Genomic DNA, 17,305 nt, shown 5'->3' on the forward strand with positions numbered 1-17,305 from the left:
GACTGTCCCAAGGCCTCGCCTTTCCTGCTGGTTCACGGGCCCGAAAGGTAGTCCCAGCCAAGGACAGGACTCGTTTCCTCCCCAGGCTCTAAAGCATTTGAGGAAGGAATAGTGTTAGGTACACTGCTTTAAATATTTTTAAAATACATATTTTATTCCCCTCTCACATGTATTTGGCAGTTTCCAAGGTAAGCAGTTTCACATTCAGACATACAGGACAGGCCTTCAGAGACTGCCGCTGAATTAATCTCAAGATTCATCAGCTTTTGATAATGCACAGCAAGCTTGCATTTTATCTAATGCGCTCCAGCCAGGAGCTTTCCTTACCAGCATGGCCCTCGACACCCAGCCAGAGCCTGGCCCACTGGCGAGGGCGGCGGCAGCTTGTGGTCCTGCAAGGAAAGCTCCCAGGTGTCTGGCATCTTGTGCTGTTCATTTCCACGGATCACTTTTAAAGTTCCATTAAGGACACATTCTCTTGGAGATGCATTTTATGTAAATCTCAAATTGTTAACTGTGTAAATATGCAAAAGAATCCCTCTGTGTTATTTTCTACATTTCTGCATCTTCGTCGTCCTCATCGTCTTTGGCTCTGAAATGCATCTTCCTGAATTCCCGTCTGTTCATTGAAGGACATGATGAAGAGGCCGGTGGCAGGTCCTTAGAGGGGAAGAAAACAGGGACTTGAGTCTCGAGGGACGCCACATGCGTGCCTGCATCATCCATAATGCACCCCGCTCAGCGCTGGGTCTCTGGGTCTCGCAGAGCAGAAACGACCAGGTCTGAGCACCCCTCCCTTGGTGCGGAAGGCGCTGGCTCAAAACGAGGCAGCAAGATGAGCGTGGTGTGTGTCCAAAAGCTCCTTGTCCGAGTCCCTACACCTGCAGCACGGGCCGGCACACTCCCTTTCACAGTAGTATCACCTGGCATCGATTCTCAGGTTGGGAGCTGGAGGGAGTGACCTCAAAGGGCACAGGTCCTAGCTTTTCTCGTGTTAAAGTTGCTAATTCTTTTGGCTGCCCTCCAGGAAGGAGAGCAGTCTTAGGAGCTGAGCGACGGGGGCTCTGACGTCTAAGGCTCGAGGGGCCCTACTGTTGCGGGGTCCTGGCACCAAGGCTGGGCTTCGAGGAGGGATGAGCGGTGAGCTTGCAGAGCCCCCCGCCCCAGGCTCCGCCTGGACAGAAGGCTGCACTGAGCATGCCCTCCGGGTCTGGGCCTTCCTGCCCACGAGGGAGCGCACCATAGCCAGCCAGCTGCCATGGGCTCCAGCTGCCATCAGCTCTGGCCATCCCGAGTGACAGGGATACTCACACGCAGCGGCGGGGCCTCGAGGTGCGGCCTTACCTGCATGAGCTCCACGTTCCCGAAGAACCGGCTCACCGGCAGGGGCTGATTGCTGTCATCGTCCAGAAAGACGCTGTTGTCCATCTGAGGCAGGGGCATCTGCATCTCCCCTGTGGCTAATGCTGCTTCGTGTAGCCCCCTGGGGCTCCTGTCTGCCTCCTCTGCCGCTGCACTGGTGCAGGGCTCCGGCGGGGACTGGCTGTCTTCAGTCTTAGCAGGGACAGTATCGTTCGCACATCGGCAGCCACTGTGGGGAAGAGCTGCAGCCTCCTGGCGTGCAGGGGCAGTGGAGTCACTGCCCGGGAGCAACGCGCTGCCTTCTGCAGAGCTGTCTTTACACGGGGCCCTGGGCACCACTTCTGGCAAAGCAGCACTGTTGCCTTTGGAGACTAGTTTCTGTAATTCTGCCTTCACAAGGTGACCTTTGTCAGACTTGAACTTCTTTGAGGTTCGCCTGTCTGGGGCCTTGTGTGACGAAGTCTGCCAAGAAAGAAAAACGTAAGGAAACCCACACAGATCTAGGAAATACAAAGCCTCCACCCCAGAGGTGCCCGTGTCTTCTCCCACCTGAGGCAATGTGAATGCTGAAACCACAACTCTAACACCGTCACCTGCTGTTCTGCCACCCATGGGGCGAAATGATGGCTGGGAACGAGTCTGGACACAAGCCCCAGCCCGACTCTGATGCGTTTCCTGTCCCTAGGGAGGCGCATGTTGTCCTATGATAAATTATAATAAAAGACTCCATTTTTACTCCCTCCAACAGGAACCAAGCTCTATGAAGGCAAGAATCTTTGCTTTATTCACCCGGCAGTGCCTGGCACATCCCATGTGCTCAGCAAATATTTGTTAAAGTGGCTTTGACAGAACTTTACAAGTCACTCCCAGAGTGAGGCACCTCGCCAGTCTCTGGGGCACAGCTGTGCCTGAGGCCTGGCTGTGGCATCAGGGGAGCAAAGCCACCTTGGGTGTGAATTCGGGGACAGACTCCTCGGAAATGACAGCTGCTCTAAACTCAACAGCAGGCAATGTGAGGTCCGTTCCTAGCCCCCTGACCCTTCCCTCACTCAAGGCCTTTAGAAAGGGTGAAGTAGTGAGGCGATGTGCCCATGTCACTGGGCAGGCCACCCTCCAAGTGGAACCGTCTCAGAGCGGGTCTCTGGCTGACACCCATGCTCTGGGGGCAAACGCTGGAGAGCAGCCCTGCCCTGCGGGGCACACCGCCTCTGAGGGCCGAGTGCACTGTTGCGCATCCCTGAGATGGGCCTCCCTGGTGTTTAAGTAACACTCATGTCTGTAACAGTGCATCTCACAGGACAGCTCTGCCATTTCGCGGCGTTCTCGGGTACGAGGCTCACCAGGCATGCTGTCTTGGGGGATGTGGAGCCAGCGACGTCCTGGACAGGGGCCACAATGTCTGCGGAGCAACTTCGGGCTCTCAGGCGTGCTGAAGATCGCACTCCACCTGCGAGCTAGACCAGCGAGGCTCAGTCAGAGCAGCGCCCAAGGAAGCACAGATGCCTCCTGCACTGACACCTGCAGGGAAGGACAGCCATGGCCTGAAAGTGCGCATCCAACACAGGCTGCCTGGTCCAGCAACAGGGTCTGCATGCCGCCATTCCAGAGGCTGCCACAGTGTCCCTTTACCTTGGACGGCTGTTGGACACGAGGTCACCTCACAGTGCCTAGAGTAAGCAGCACAGACTCTTCCTGAAGCCCATAACGCTTTTCTGTAGGGGCACAGCCCCCCACGGCGGGCAGCACGACAGCAGAAGCCAGCACCCTCACACCTGCTCCCCGCATCCCAGTCCTGATCACACAGTGCAAAGCAAGCAGTGTCTGTCCCTCAGTCCCACTGTCAGAGCAAGGCACCCTGTCCACATCTGTATTGTCTTGGATAAGTCAGGACATTTAAAGTAACCAACCTGCTTTAGGAGTGATTTTAATTTAATTCTATCTAATAATAGGAATAATAATTTTGGAAAAGTAGCAAAAAGTACAGGGCAACACTGGGAAATCAGCATCAGTATAATACCATTAACTGAACTACAGATTTTATTTGCATCTCATCAGGTTTTCCATGAAATCCTGTTTTCTGTTCCACAATCCAGGCTAGGATGTCATACTGCACTTAGATCATAATACATTTTAAAGCTCACCTGAAAACAGGAAAATGAAAATGAGTAATAAAGAGAAGCAATGAATAAAACCAAGGAGTGAAGGTAGAAACTAAGCTCAGAAGCTGTTACATCACCAGGCCCCAGACCGGGGGCTCCAGGAGGGGGCAGGTGGAGGCGCTCCATCCAGCAGCAGAGGAACCAAACCCAAAAGGAAAACAAGGCAGTTTAGAAACTGTTAGGGTGCCTCACCTCCCGCCATGCAGCCTGGAGCCCCGGGACCTCCAGAGTCCCGAGGCACAGCTCCAGGCTCCATGACCCACAACTGGAGAGCACAGTTTTTTTTTTTTTTGGTACCAGGGATCGAACTTGGGACCTTGCACTTGTGAGGCAGGTGGCGGAACCACTGAGCTAAATCCCTGGCCCTGGAGAGCACATTTTAAAAAGAGCAGAGAAAGCAAACCATAGCCAGGGAAATAAGGACGGGGCAGCCTGGTCCACAGCCCCCGCTAAGGGCACGAGGGTCAAGTGGGTGAAGCAGCTAAACACCAGAAGAGCCCTGAACCAGCAGCGTGGTCACAGTGACATAATGACAGTTGCACTGAAACAACTGCGTCAAAGATTCTGATAGAGACTTTGGGATATTTGCATAGACTGTGCCCATTGAGCAGCCCTAATCTGAGAATCCAAAATGCTCCAGAATTGGAAACTTTCTGAGCATGATGTTTTGGGCTGAAAAAGCATCCTATAAAGTGTCCAGTGTCTCACAAAAATTATGAAGCATGTAAAGAAATAGCAAAGTAGAATAAAATCGCAAAGTGGAATAAGAACAAGTAACAAAGGCTGCCTTTGTAAGAGTGACCGGATGTTAGATTTACCAAAGACTTCAAAATAGCTGTTACAGCCATGTTGGAGGGCTAAAGGGACAAGGAATAAAGAAGTAAAGAAAGATACAACCATGTCGCATCACATGGAGAGTATAAAGTGTGAGTGTATGTACATATATACACACGTACAATACAAACCTACAAATACACAAGTACACACAAGAAATAACCAAATGGAAATCTTGGAATTGAAAAAGTACAACAAAGGCTCAACAGCTGATGTCACCTGGCAGAAAAGTAAACAAACTTGAAGGTAGATCAGCAGAACACTAAACCAAAGAACAGATGAAATGAAGGAAAGCAGAGAGCCGCTCAGAAGCGCTGACAGTGTGACATGTACCCACACATGTGTGATGGGCCAAGCAGGAGGAAGGAGGGAGGAGAGAAAAAGGGTGTAAAGAAACAAGGGTGAAACTTCCCACGTTTATTAAAAACAACAACAACCCAGACATCTAGGAACTTCAATGAAATGAACTTCCCAGGGGAACAATGGAAACAGGTTAAGCAGGATAAACCTCACTAAAAATTCTGAAAGTCAGAGTTCAGGGGAGAACCCTAAAAGCAGCACTCCCCACCCTAACGGAATGGAGCCTCAGTGGAGTCCAGGAGACAGCAGTATCTGCAAAGGACTGAAAGAAGAAGTGCCCGCCAAGAACCCTCTATTCGGCAGAGCCATCCTTCAGAAGTGAAGGCAAAATAAGATGTTTCCAGATTAACAAACAGTAAAGTTCTTGACCCTTGACAGCACCTCAGAGCCACACAAAAATAGCACCAGGTGAGGCAACTGCCTCCGGGCAGATGCTGTGACTTTTCTGCGGTACTGGGGATTGAACCTGGGGAGCACCACGCCACATCCCTAGCCATTTTCTTCCTTTCTTAGGTGCCGTAGCAACTGCGCACCGTAATTCCCGGAAAACGTGGAAATGTACTGTGTTTACTGCAGTAAATCGCAGGACGTGGGTGAGCCGGGCTGCGCTCAGGAGCTGGCTGCAGGATTCCAACCCACGCCGCTGGCACGCAGTCACCAAAGGCCCAGAAGGCGGCCACCGAAGCGCCGTCTCCTTGGCGCTAATTCGTACAACTCTGAGGCTCATTAAGTCAAGATGTGTAAGGTAAAACCGCCAAAAGCACAAAACACGGTGCAAAAAGTCATTACGTTAAAAGTTCACTGTTAAGTGTTCACTTATGCAAAGGGAAAAGAGGGAACGAGACACCAAACAGTGTACCCAGGCACAGGTCTATCTGTAACACGACCAGTGGATGGGTTTCAACATTCAACCGCACAGCCGGGGTGGTGGCTCGCGCTTGAGATCCCAGCACTTGGGAGGCTGAGGCAGGAGGATCGCTGGACTGCATAGTGAGACCCGGGCAGTGACTGCCCGGCTGGATACTAAAAAGTCCAACTGCCCGCTGCCTGTGGAGCCCCGGGGAGATGGAATGGACCGCCCCTCCGTGCCAGGTCAAAGGGCCCCTCGGCGCAGGGCTTCGGCCCCAGTCCCACCACCCTCGGGTCGGACCTGGCTGACCTCAAGCGCTGAGCCTCCTCCCTTGGGGGCACCAGTGGAGGAACCGCTACGAGCCCGCCCCAGACCAGCCCAAGGCACCAGTTGGAGCCCCCTTTCAGGGTGCGGCCTGGGAACCAGCGCGCCCAGGCCAGGCGGGGAGCCCCCTGCGGCCGGGGCGAGTCTGGGCCGAGGCCGCCCATCTTCGGCTCCTCAGACAGCGGCGCACCCCTGTGGGCTGCACCCCCTTCTCACCTTCCTGCTCCTCATGAGTGTGAGCGGCGTCGCCGCCCCGCGCCCCGCGCCCCGACCTTTGCGGAGCAACAATCCCGAGGCCGCCCCCCGGGGCACCGCAGCGTCGGACGTCGTCATGGGCCTAGCCAATCACAGTCCGGCATCAGCAGGCACGTGACCCAACAAAGTTGCTCTTTACGTAAGCAGGCGGGGCGCAGCTCCCCCAGTTTAACCTGGGGGCGGGGCGCCGGAAGCGGAAGTTCGGGGGTCTGCGGGCTGTGCCGGTGAGGAGTGCTCCCTTGGGCTCCAGTGGCCGCCAAGTTTGAGAGGGGCGTCTCCCTCGTTGTCCCCGGGGGCGCTGTGCCGGAGAGGGGAGTCTCCTCACTCGGCCCGTACCTGCAGGGCGCGGGAAGGGGTCTACACCTGGGGTCTCGCGCCCTCGCTCTGCCGGGCTCCTCGTCGCGATCCGCCTTGGTTTCTGGACCCCGTCGCAGCGGCCCTAGGTGGTGACCCTGCCTGCGTGTCTCTATATCTCCGTGCCTCCCCTCTCCTTCCCAGGAGCGCTGCGGCTTTCCTAGGTCAGGGCCGGACTGGGGCACTGGGGCTGCTGGAGGATGCAGGGCACTGAGGGCACTGAGGGCGCTGGAGGGCTCTGGGGCCTGGAGGATCCTTGGGTCGCTGGAGGGCACTGGGACATTGGAGGGTACTGGGGGGCGCTGGAGGGCATTGGCTCTGGAGGGTACTGGAGGCCGCTGGATGGCACTGGGGGCACTGGAGGGCACCGGGGCTGGAGGATCCTGGGAGCATTGGAAGGCACTGGGGCACTGAGGGGCTGGAGGGCACTGGGGCCTGCTGGAGGGCACAGGAGCTGGAGGGCACCGCCTCTGCCTTCTGGCTGCAGTGTGAGCGCTGGCGGCCTCCTGTGAACCGCACACCGCAGCCTCTGCTGCGCGTCAGAAATAAGGGAGGCTGGGATTTGCTTCTTTTAAAGTTTTATGGGACAGAACATTTAAATCCGGCAGCTTTGTCAGAATCATTAGGGTTTGCAGTCACAAGTGAGGGCTGAGAAGTGGTATGATTCTGAGCAGAGGTGTGATTTGCATTCCTGTTGCACAGCGTGAACCTGCTGTGCCGGGTGGAACGGCCCCCTCAAGCCAGACCTGTAGTGGAGGTGATGCATCAAGTGCCGTGGTGAGGATCCTGCCGGCTCCTCCCTCCTGTAGAGACACATCAGCAGGTGATGAGGGGCCCTGACAGGAGGCTGCTTGAAGGATCTGGCTTTTGGCGGTGACCACAGCCACCTGCAGCCTCAGTCTCAGAGTGCCCACACACGGGCACTTGTGTACACACGTACACTTGCACACTCACCTGCATGGCACGAGTGGCCTCCTGCCCCCAGCCCACCACGTTACTTCTCATGATGTACGCAGAAGGGAAACAACATGTGTGACTGGCGGGAAAGGAAATTAGTGTCATCGCTGCCAGCTGTTAAAAACCGGTGTGGCGCTTTATCCCATACCCAGCCCGTTCCATTTTCACTGAGGTCAGCATCTTGACAAGTGTGGCTTAGGGGTCTGATTTCCCTCAAGCTGGGGTTTGCTCTCTATGACCAGTTTCCCATCAAGGGAACACAGGCCATCGAGGTTAATACCCCGGAGGACTCTGGGCCTTTTTTTGCAGTCATGCTCTATGGCTTCCCCACTCCAGCTGGGTCTGAATAGGGTTTGCAGTCCTCAGCTGCTCAGGCCCCATCAGCGCCTCCTTGACCCTGCCTCTGTCTCTCTCATTGCACCCTTCTCATTAGGGGTGTCTCCTATTATTCCACGCTGCTCCCCCTTCTCTGGCTCGTCCTGCCCACGGCTGCCAGTGATGGCAGGGGCCCTGCTATAGCCCTCTACTGCAGCCTGCGTGTGACCTTTGTGGTCCAGCCCAGTGTGTGCACACGGTGGGCCCTTGATGAACGCGTGTTGCTGGGGTGTGGAAGACCCTGGAGTTTGCCCACCACTGCCCCACTTTCCTCCAGTCCCAGCTGGCCCAGTGCTCCCCACTGCTGTGCACACTGCTCTCTGCTTGGGCCTCACATGTCTGCCAAGCTCCTTCCACATCTGTCCCTCTGCTTGAAGACCTCTTCCTGTTTCCTCACTCCCCATTTTGCCTGGCTCATCTGTTTTCAAACTTCAGTCCTTGTCTTAGTTACTTTTTGTTGCTGAGATACAATAGGAAACACAGTTGTGAGGAGAGGTTTAGTTTGGTTCAGTTTGTAGAGGTTTCAGTCCATAGGCTGCTGGCTCCAAGGTACGGTGGCTGGCAGAGAGGCCTGGCAGAGGAGAAACAGTCCATGGCAGGGTTGAAGGAAGCAGCGATCAAGGGAGAAGGAGGGAGGTAGACACTTCCAGGCCATGCCCCCTAGTGGCCCGCCTCCTCCAACCAGGCTCCCCTTGCCAACATCCCATTTAGCTATGAACTCATCAGAGGACCAGTCCACTCCGTGAGTATCATGCTTCCATGATCCAGTCACCTCTCAAAGCCCCATCTACGAGTGCATGAGGCTTTGGGGGACATCCAGATATGAACCGTAACAGACCTCAGCTCAGCTTAAGTCATGCTGAGGGTGGGAATTTTCCCAGAGGCCCTCTCTTCTCATCACTTAGTTTTTTAAAAACATTCTTCACTTTCTCGTCAGGACGTGGCAAGAGGCTAGGTCCTTTCTCTCCTTTCTAGCTCAGAGCGTGGCTCATTCATGCATTACCACAAGTCCTTGGAGCTCCCATTTCGGGCCGTGGACGGGGACGGAGGTGGTTCCCAGGAGATGGTTCCCAGCTCAGCTGTGTTCAGTGGGGCAGGGGTGGTTGAAATGCTCAAGGGAGCTGCTGTACCCAAGCCATGGAGAGAAGGCCATTGGGAGCAGCAGGGAGGACGGGAGGTAGCAGGTCTCCTCCAGGGGTTGGAGAAGGCACCTCGTGGCCAGGGTCACCTCTGCCCTCCCACCTTTTCAGGCCCACCCAGGGGAAGTGGGCAGGGCTCTCTGAGGGAAACGGGTCAGGGGGAGCCTGGCGGCTCAGGCCACCCCCGAGGCGGTGACAGGTACCAATGGACTCGTCTTGGGTGTCCTCACCCTTCTACCCCTGCCCAAGCTGCTGTGTCCCAGAGGGTGTGCAGTGCCGACAGAGCTGAACCTCACGCTCGTAATGCACACAGAAGGCTTGGGAAGACTGAGGTTGGGGCCCTTGTGTGCTCATCCGCACTGCAGACCCGCTGCTTCAGCACTGCTGTGCCGCGGCTCAGTGTTTGCCTGCGACAAACACTGAGCGGCTGATGAGATGTTGAAGAGAATTTTCGACTGATGAATGGTCAGTAGTCTCATTCACCTCTGCTGCGCTGGCCGGAGCAGGGTGCATCTCTGCCGAGGGCTGGTGCGCTTGTCTCTCGCAGCCTGCTGTTAAAATGCTCTCTCCCTTGTTCTATGAGGGTTGTCTTGTTGGCAGTCCTGCCCTTCCTCTGGCCTTGCCAGCCAGTAACGACCTGCAGTTGGGCAGCTGAGGGTCAGGTTGGTGAAGAGCAGCTTTCTGGAGTCAGCAGCATTGGCTCCAGGCTTCATGCACATGGGAGATGTCAGTGCGGAGGCCAGCGTGGGCCGCGCGGTGGGCAGCCCTGGCGGAGCTCTCACTGGGGCTCAAGATTGGTGGGATTTTGGCAGCCTGCTTCGCAGACGAGTCGATGATCTGTGACATTAAAATGTTTGAGAAGAGCAGACTGTTTCTGCTTCAAATACCCCACAGTGTGCTGGGGCTGGGATGCAGCTGTAGCCGGTGACACCTGCTCTAGTCACCATCCCCTTGGGGTTGGTGGAAGGTTGCTCTCTGTGGCCTGAGGGCTCGGGCCTGCTGACCACGCTGTCCCCAAGCCTGGGCCCCTTCCCATCTCCTCTGCCCTGCTGGTGGGAAACCCCGAGGACCCTTGTTCAGGGGTCTTGGTTCCTCTTATATAAGAAAACCCAAATAAAATACAGAGAAAAGTAAGGAGGTCGATAGTAAGAAGTAGCAAGCTAGACCTTTTGCACATAGAAAGGGGAATAAGAGGTGGAGAGGGGAGGATTAAAAAGAACCAAGACGTGTTATGCCCTTGTACCAGTTCCCCTCGAGCAATGGGACCATTATGTACCATACATACCCACTAATAAAATAAGTTAAAAATATTCTCAATACCATTTTCTTTCTTCCTTACTTGTCTTCATTTTCAGCTTCTGTGTTTTCTCTACCATGAATTATGTGCTTTCAAAACATTTAATTGTGCCTCTGGTTTTTTTTTTTTGGTACCTGGGATCGAACTCGGGTCCTTGCACTTGCGAGGCAGGCAGCGGAACCACTGAGCTAAATCCCCGGTTCCTTGCCTCTGTTTTTATCGACAGCAACTCGGAATCCTTTTGGTAAGCCACTGACATAAACGTTAGAGGAGGGCTGGGGATTTAGCTCAGTGGTTCCGCCTCCTGCCTCCGAAGCGGATGGACCCGAGTTCGATCCCCAGTACCAAAAAAAAAAAAAAAGAGAGGAAAATCCTTATACGCCTCCACGTTCGCCAACACAGGCCCCGTGCAAATACACCAGGAAAAGCCGGGCCCTGTCTCCCTATGTCTTCCTGTGCGTCACTGCTTCTGGGGACCCCTTGTTTCATCCACCGGCGTTTACTGAGCTCTTGGCAGTGCTCAGCGCCTTGAGAAACACCGCAGGGTGCTGCGGAGGGCCGAGAGCGCCAGCCCTGATTGCCGCCAGCTGCTATGGCTCCTGCTGGAGGGACCTTCGTGGAGAGCTTGTGGGGCCAGCAGAGATGTGCAACAGGGTCCTGAGCCCTGGGAGCGACCACCAACCAACCACTGTTGCAGTTCGCCCGACAACGCCGAGAACCACCTGCACCCAAGTACCGGTGAAGCCAAACGCAGCCTGCATGCCACAAGCTCCCAGACCACCTGGGAGCAGGAGCTGGGTCTCCCTGCCTCCTCCTGTGGTGGAATCACAGTCACGGTGTCCTCTGAACAAAGGGCCTGGGTTTGCAGAGCCTGAAAACGGCTAAATTTCCAGCTTGATGAAAAAAAAGTTCCATTTTTTGTGAACCTCTGGGCAGGCAGGAAGAATAACACAAAGATGAGCAGCCCTGTTGGGGGCTCTCCCTTGCCTTTGGGGGCCACCAGTGGTGGTGGTAATCAGCCATGGTCACATTAAACAGGGAGGGAGGCTCACACTGCAAGAGGGGCGCTTGGGGCAGTCTCCTGGCAGCTCTGTCCTGCCTCCCGCTCAACGGAGCTCCCTGACCCTCACCCTCCCTGCTCCTCTGGCTAAACAGGGATGTGTTAGGGACAGCTGCCAAGGAAGCGTGTTCTGCCCATGATCACCACCGGGTGGTGTGTTTCCCCACTGTATGGTGACCTGGGCATGCGCAGGAGCAGGAAGTCCTGGGGACGGACTGTGTCCCAGGCATCGACACCACGGACACCCCAGAGTCTCCATGCCCTGTAGGAAAGGCACCGGGGAGGCTCGCGGCTGGGCTCTGCCTCTTCTTGCCAATGGCGCATTTGGGCAGGACATGGCTGGGAACCACTGACCTCAAGTCAGCCTCAAGGCCTGTTCCCAGATGTGGCCTCCCAGGGCCAGCTTCATCAGATCTCAAATCAGGTTTCTTCTGGTGACAGGGACAGTAGAAGGTGCTGGTGTCTTCCCCTGAGCTGTCATATGTAGGGGCAGCAAGGGCAGCTGGACGGTGCAGTGAAGGACAGGCGCAGGCAGGCAGAAGTGTCTGCCCTGGAGGCCCGGCAGGATGTGACAAGCAGCCTTCCACTTGGAGGAGCCACCTCCCATCCCTGCTGGCCTCAGAGGAAGCAAGGCGTCCTGGGGAGGTGGCTCATTCCCAACACTGGTCAGTAGGAAGGCAGCTCTGAGTGAGCTGGAGGCCCCGCTGCTCCCGCATGTGGAGGGACCCCCGGTTCCTTGGGCATTTGCCTGCTGAGGGCCCCGGCCCCGGCACCCTGTCCTATGTTGTCCAGGAGCCAGAGTTCGGGTCAGCACAGTTCGAGGCTGCTAGGAGCTGGTGAAGGGCACCGCACATTAGCATGGGTGGCGCAGCCAGGGCTCCCGCTGCTGCTCGAAGCAGCTCACAGGGGTAAACTAGCGTAGCAGACATCTTCCCGCCTCCCGGGCTCTCTCCCAGCTGTCTAATGAGATGGTTTCACCTTGTCTTGTTCGAGCGCAAGCTCCCCCTGCCCTCTTCTTTCCCAAGTTGGCACAAAGCAGAAGGCAGGGCCTGCTTCCTCTTCTGGTCTCTGCGTGCATCTCAGCGTTCCTGGGCTCAGCGCATGCACAAGCTGCAGCTAGTGGAGTTTGTGCCTTGCCTAGGATGGTGTGGCATAACTATCTGGAATTTTTGGAGAGTCTCGAGCTAACTCAGTTGGCCTGAATCCGGGAGATGTGATTGTAGCAGACCCAGAAGCACACCCGGACACAGTGTGAGTTCAGGCCACCTGCAGAGCCAAAGGACTCAGCACACACAATCTCATTTCCAAAACCTGTGGCAAGTTCAGTGACCCCAAACCACCCCCAGGCTCAGAAGTCACAAGAGGCCCTGGCCAGACTCACAGGCAGCATTGGGCTCGCAGTGGTGGCTTCTTACAGGGAAGGACACGGTAAGAGCAGTCAGAGGAGGGGACGCCGGGGTCAGAGTCCCAGAGACACACCCAGGGCGAGCTCTCCCTGTCTCCCCCAGGCGTCACCATCTGGGCACAAGGTCTTGCTGCCAGGGAAGCTCCTCAGGCCTTGGTGTCCGGAGTTCTTAGCAGGGCTCTGTCACGGGCCAGGCTGATGGGCTGCACACATGGTCGGTCACTGTCCCTTGGCTGACGGATGTGACCCAAAGCCTTCAGCCTGAGTCCTGCAGCTCATCCTTCTGGGATGGCTACCCCAAGTCCCCAGTGTGGCTGTCCCCACCCTAAGTCACATCGTTGGGGTATCCAGGGGGTCCTGAAGCCCCAGGCGAATGGGATGCTTTTTATCCAGGACATCCTAGAGGTCACCTCCCAGCAGCCGAGGACAGGCCAGGCAGAGTTAGAGCCTTTGCCATGCATGTGCACGCACACACACACACACATGCACACACACACACACACACGCACGCACACGTGCATAGAGGCAGGAAATAAGATGTTGCCCTAGAAGGTCTGTAACCCCCTTTTTTGTAGACTGGTCCTTATCTCCTTCCTGATGTCTGTTGAATTCCCTAGAACTAATGCCCATTGCATGTACCTGATCACAAGGGAAAAGGTTTATAGAACATTTTCCTCTAAGGAACAAAGAGGCACCCTGCCTCCTTCTCAGTGAGGGAGAAATGTTCTTTTGAATAATTTTTTAATTTACTAAAAATTTCAGACTCAGTTGCTAAGGGGATGTGGCCTTCCTGCACCAAGGCACAGGGGTGATGTTTTCACTTGCACTGCACTGAAGCCACAGCCGCAGCCTGGGGCTGGCTTGCTGTGGGGACTTGCTGAGGCCCCGCCCCCGTGGGGTGGACAGACACCCCAGGCCTCAGAGCCTAGTGCTCTCTCCCAGGGGTCCTGGGGCCTCGGGGTTCAGCTCTCCAGCTAGCCCCGCTGTGGCTCTGGCCACTTCTGCAGACTCCTCTGGCTGCAGACAGGTGTGGTCCCAGCTCATGGAGCTGCTGACATTGGCATCGGCCTTCCTCCCCGAGGATTGAAAGTCCACATCCTACAGTCAGTGGTTTGGTGTCCTGTGCCCAGCAACCCCCAGGCCCGGCTCTCATCGGTTCCCACAAGCAGGGCGGGAAGTCCAGGGGGCTGAGTTTTTAGCTTGAGATTCCCAGGGGGACTTTTTCTTTTTCTGTTTTGAGACAGGGTCATGCTAGTAGCTCAGGCTGGCCTTGAACTCACTATGTAGCCCAGGCTGGCCTCAAACTTGCAGTGATCCTCCTGCCTCAGCCTCCTGGGATTACAAGAATGTGGCACCAAGCCCGGCTCCAGGGGAGTGTTTTCTGACAGGGGCTTTTTAAACTTTGCCTCTAGGGCAGGGCTGCTGCTGAGCTCCTGTGGGCCAGGCCGGGAGTTTCTGGCTACCCACCAGGCCTCTCCGGCTACCCACCAGGCCTCTCCCTGGGCTTTTGTGAGGACAATGAGCAGAGGGTCGGGGTGCAGCGCTGCTCAAGTAGCCAGGTCAGGGAGCATTTGTGGACATTGTCCTGGCCAGCCCCTCTGATGGGGCCAGGCCTTCGAGGGCACCCCGTTTGTGCCCGACTCTTTGAGGCCTCTCCTGTGACTCATACCAAGCTGTGAGAGAGACAGGGTCTCTGGTCCTCATTTATACCTGGGGAAACTGAGGCACAGAGCGGGGATGTAACTTGCCGGTGATCACAAAGCAAGAAGATACTAAGGCCGGGATTTGGACTCGGGGTCCCCACCTCCACTTCCCCACCATACAGGTCTGTGCGGGGCACCCTGTCCTGGGGTTGGGCAGGGCCCTGAGCCTGAACCCAGCAGGAAGGCCTCTATCTCTGCTTCCGGCCCGGAGCAGCTCTGGCGTCTCTGGTGGCTGCCACCAGGGGGCAGGCTGAGAACAGGAACGGCGGCAGCTGCCACCACAGCCCAGCCTGGCGCCGTGGTTGGGTCTGGGATCCAGGGTCCAGCCAGGTCCTCAGGGAGGATGCTTGGGCGTGGCTGGGCAGGAGGGGCACAGAGGGTGTCCCCCCTGTCGGATGACTTCAGAGTCTGCCGTTTGGGCTGTGACCGGAGTGAGCAGAAAGGTTTTCTGTAGAAAATGTGAGCTTTCGACTTCTCGGGACCTGCCACCAGGTGGGAACCAGGGAGCCAGAGCAGCTCTGTTGAAGGTGCCTTTGGAGGAGAGAGCTGCGCCCCACTTCCCACACTGGTGGTGAGGGGAGATCTGGGGGCCCGGCGCCCGATCCCTGGGCTCTTCACTTGCTCCTCCGCCTGGAAATGGGGTCTGTCCCAGGCATGGCAGTGGCAGCTCCCGGCCTCTTCCCGGCTCAGGGGTCGTGCTGTGGGCCTTAGGGTGTCCTTGAGGTGCCCTTGGGGTGGCCCCCAGGCCCACTCACCTGCAGGGGGAGCATCCCCCACCCCTTCCCTCCTGCGGCGTGGGTGCCGCTCCGTTCCGTGTAGCACGGAGCTCTGCAGCCAGTCCCTCCCTTTGGGGTCCTTCTCAGGGCCCCAGCTCCAGAGGCCTCGCCCATGAGGAGGCCCGGGGCAGAGCGTCAGGTTGCTGGCTGCCGCTGGGCTCCCCTCCTCCCCAGCCCCACTCCCGTGCATTTTCTGGGACACACCTGCTCTCTCCTGAATGAATCACGGCGGGCGCTCAAGGGTCTGCTGGTCCAGGTGGGGAAACGGAGGCCCAGGAAGCCCCCAGCCCTGCGACCCTCTGCCTGGCCATCCTCGTGTGTGGTGTTGCGTCTCCCTTGCCGCCTTCTGTTGGTGTCAGTCCTCTGCCTGGGGCCGCTGGGCTCCTACTTCCTCACCTCCCTTCCCCAGGTCTCCTTCCTCCCTCTGCCCTCCCTCCCTCCTGTCCCTGACCTTGCTCTCTGCTGCTCTGCTGCTCGCCTTTCGCCTCTAGCAGGGCATCTCCAGCCTGGCTCACATTGCCTGGTGACAAGTCTGGGGGGCCTGGGGATGGGATCCCAGGCTCCCAAGGGTTCGGGAGCCAGGCCTCCGAGCCCTCCTGAGAGGCCGATGTCCCCTCCCTTGGTGCCCCCACAGTGCTGTGACACGGGTGTTTCCAGCCATCCTCGGGTGTGCACATTGGGGACTTTGTCCCGAGTCTTCAGTTTACCAGGACTGGAGGCTGGGATGGATAGCACACAGTGACTGCTGGCCCCTTCGGCAGCACATGCGTGGCGGGGAGCACACTGGGCCACCGTAGGGGTGAGGTGGTTCTGAGGGGCTGCCCATGACACAGGGACCTGAGAGATGACACTTGTCCCTATGGAGCTTGACCTCTGACCTCTGACCCTCAAGCCCTGAGGCCGAGTTGGCATTGTTAGACCACATCAGGGCCGGCCATGGCCCATCCCCAGGAAACTTTAAATCCCAGTTCTCCATGCACCCAACCCCAGGGCCCTGCAGTGTTCTCCAGGGCTCTGGTCTGGGTGGCGGCCTCCCCCCAGGTTCCCTATGTCCCCAGCTGAGCCGTGGGCACAGGCCTACCTTGGCTCGGAGACACCCTCCGGAAGTGCATCTCACCCTGCCTCAGGGTGGAGTGAGGCTGAGCTGTGACTCCGGGCAGTTCCGTGGGGCATCAGACATCACGAAGCCTGGGTGGCCGGCTGCGCTGGCATTGGACATTATGGCTTCTCCGATCCTCCCAGTGCCCGTGCCAGGCATGGCTCCAAGGCCACAAAGCCTGGGTGTCCCACTTGCTGCCCAGCTTCAGGCTGAGGATTAGTGGCTTTTCTTCTCTGCTTCCTCCTGAGCCCACCCCAGCACCTGCACGGGTACCCACAGTTCCTCTCCCCATCCGGAAACCTTCACAGTGACCTACAGAACCCGCAGATCTGTGGTGAGCTCTCTGCAGCGTGCAGCGGCCAGGGAAGGCGGTGCTGACTGCACAGTGGGGCTTAGCTCTTCCGGTAGCTCTGCTGTCTCTGCTGCACCTTTGTGGGGCCCAGGGGGGGATTTCCACCACATGGAAGAGCAATTCTCCTGGATGCAACATTCCCAGGGGAACCAGGGTGGGCTGGAGGTGTGTGCTGTCCCCTGATGACATCTCCTCCCCAGTGAAAGCCGCCCCTCCCGGATGCTCTGGCCTCTTGCCAGGGGCACCCGGTGGACTTCCTGGTGGGCAGTGATAGCTCTTGGTCCACCTTTGCCAACCGGATGTGGACAAGATGTGAAGACACTGGAGCCGAAGGCACTGGGGCTCTCTCCCTCCGTCCTGACTGGGCTCAGGAGCAGCAGTGAGCAGGGTGTCTGTGCGGGGACCCTGCCCCCCATCAGGAGGCTCGGCCAGGTCAGCTCCTGAAAAGCTGCACCCCAGTCTTGCCTCATTGGTGACGACTTGAGATCCCGGTTCTCGATCCACGGACTCATTTGTCTTGTTTCCCATTTGGTCTGATTTGGGTGGGAGGAAGATGGCTGACGCGATTTGGGTCCCTTCAAAGACTGTCAGCAGGCGGCTTTGAAAATGTATCTGGAAGGATCAGCATTGTCCTCTGCACCTTG

General features: G+C 57.0%; 1 protein-coding gene and 1 long non-coding RNA gene across 3 annotated transcripts; both read right to left on the bottom strand.

Moving 5' to 3' along the window:
• Positions 1-133: 133 nt before the first annotated feature.
• CUNH1orf174 (chromosome unknown C1orf174 homolog) lies at positions 134-6,239 on the bottom strand. 2 transcript variants are annotated; one of them, XM_004863747.3, is made up of 4 exons: positions 6,106-6,239; positions 2,703-2,816; positions 1,345-1,824; positions 134-660 (listed from the first exon to the last, which is right to left on the bottom strand). In XM_004863747.3, the coding sequence occupies exons 1-4, from the start codon at positions 6,220-6,222 to the stop codon at positions 553-555; spliced, it is 819 nt and encodes a 272-aa protein (XP_004863804.2). In that variant the 5' UTR covers positions 6,223-6,239; the 3' UTR covers positions 134-552. The 2 variants fall into 2 exon arrangements, with proteins under 2 accessions (XP_004863804.2, XP_021099220.1); XM_021243561.2 differs by lacking the exon at positions 2,703-2,816 and having other exon boundaries at positions 6,106-6,227.
• Positions 6,240-7,059: 820 nt separating this feature from the next.
• On the bottom strand, positions 7,060-16,639 carry LOC147827359 (uncharacterized). Its single transcript, XR_015452512.1, has 2 exons — positions 16,292-16,639; positions 7,060-7,301 (listed from the first exon to the last, which is right to left on the bottom strand). It is a non-coding gene; the product is annotated as an uncharacterized LOC147827359 (long non-coding RNA).
• Positions 16,640-17,305: the final 666 nt, after the last annotated feature.

Source organism: Heterocephalus glaber, unplaced genomic scaffold (genome assembly GCF_053883595.1).
Source record: "Heterocephalus glaber isolate CG9 unplaced genomic scaffold, H.glaber_assembly_v1.0 deba00001447, whole genome shotgun sequence".
In the NCBI taxonomy this organism is placed as follows: Eukaryota; Metazoa; Chordata; class Mammalia; order Rodentia; family Bathyergidae; genus Heterocephalus; species Heterocephalus glaber.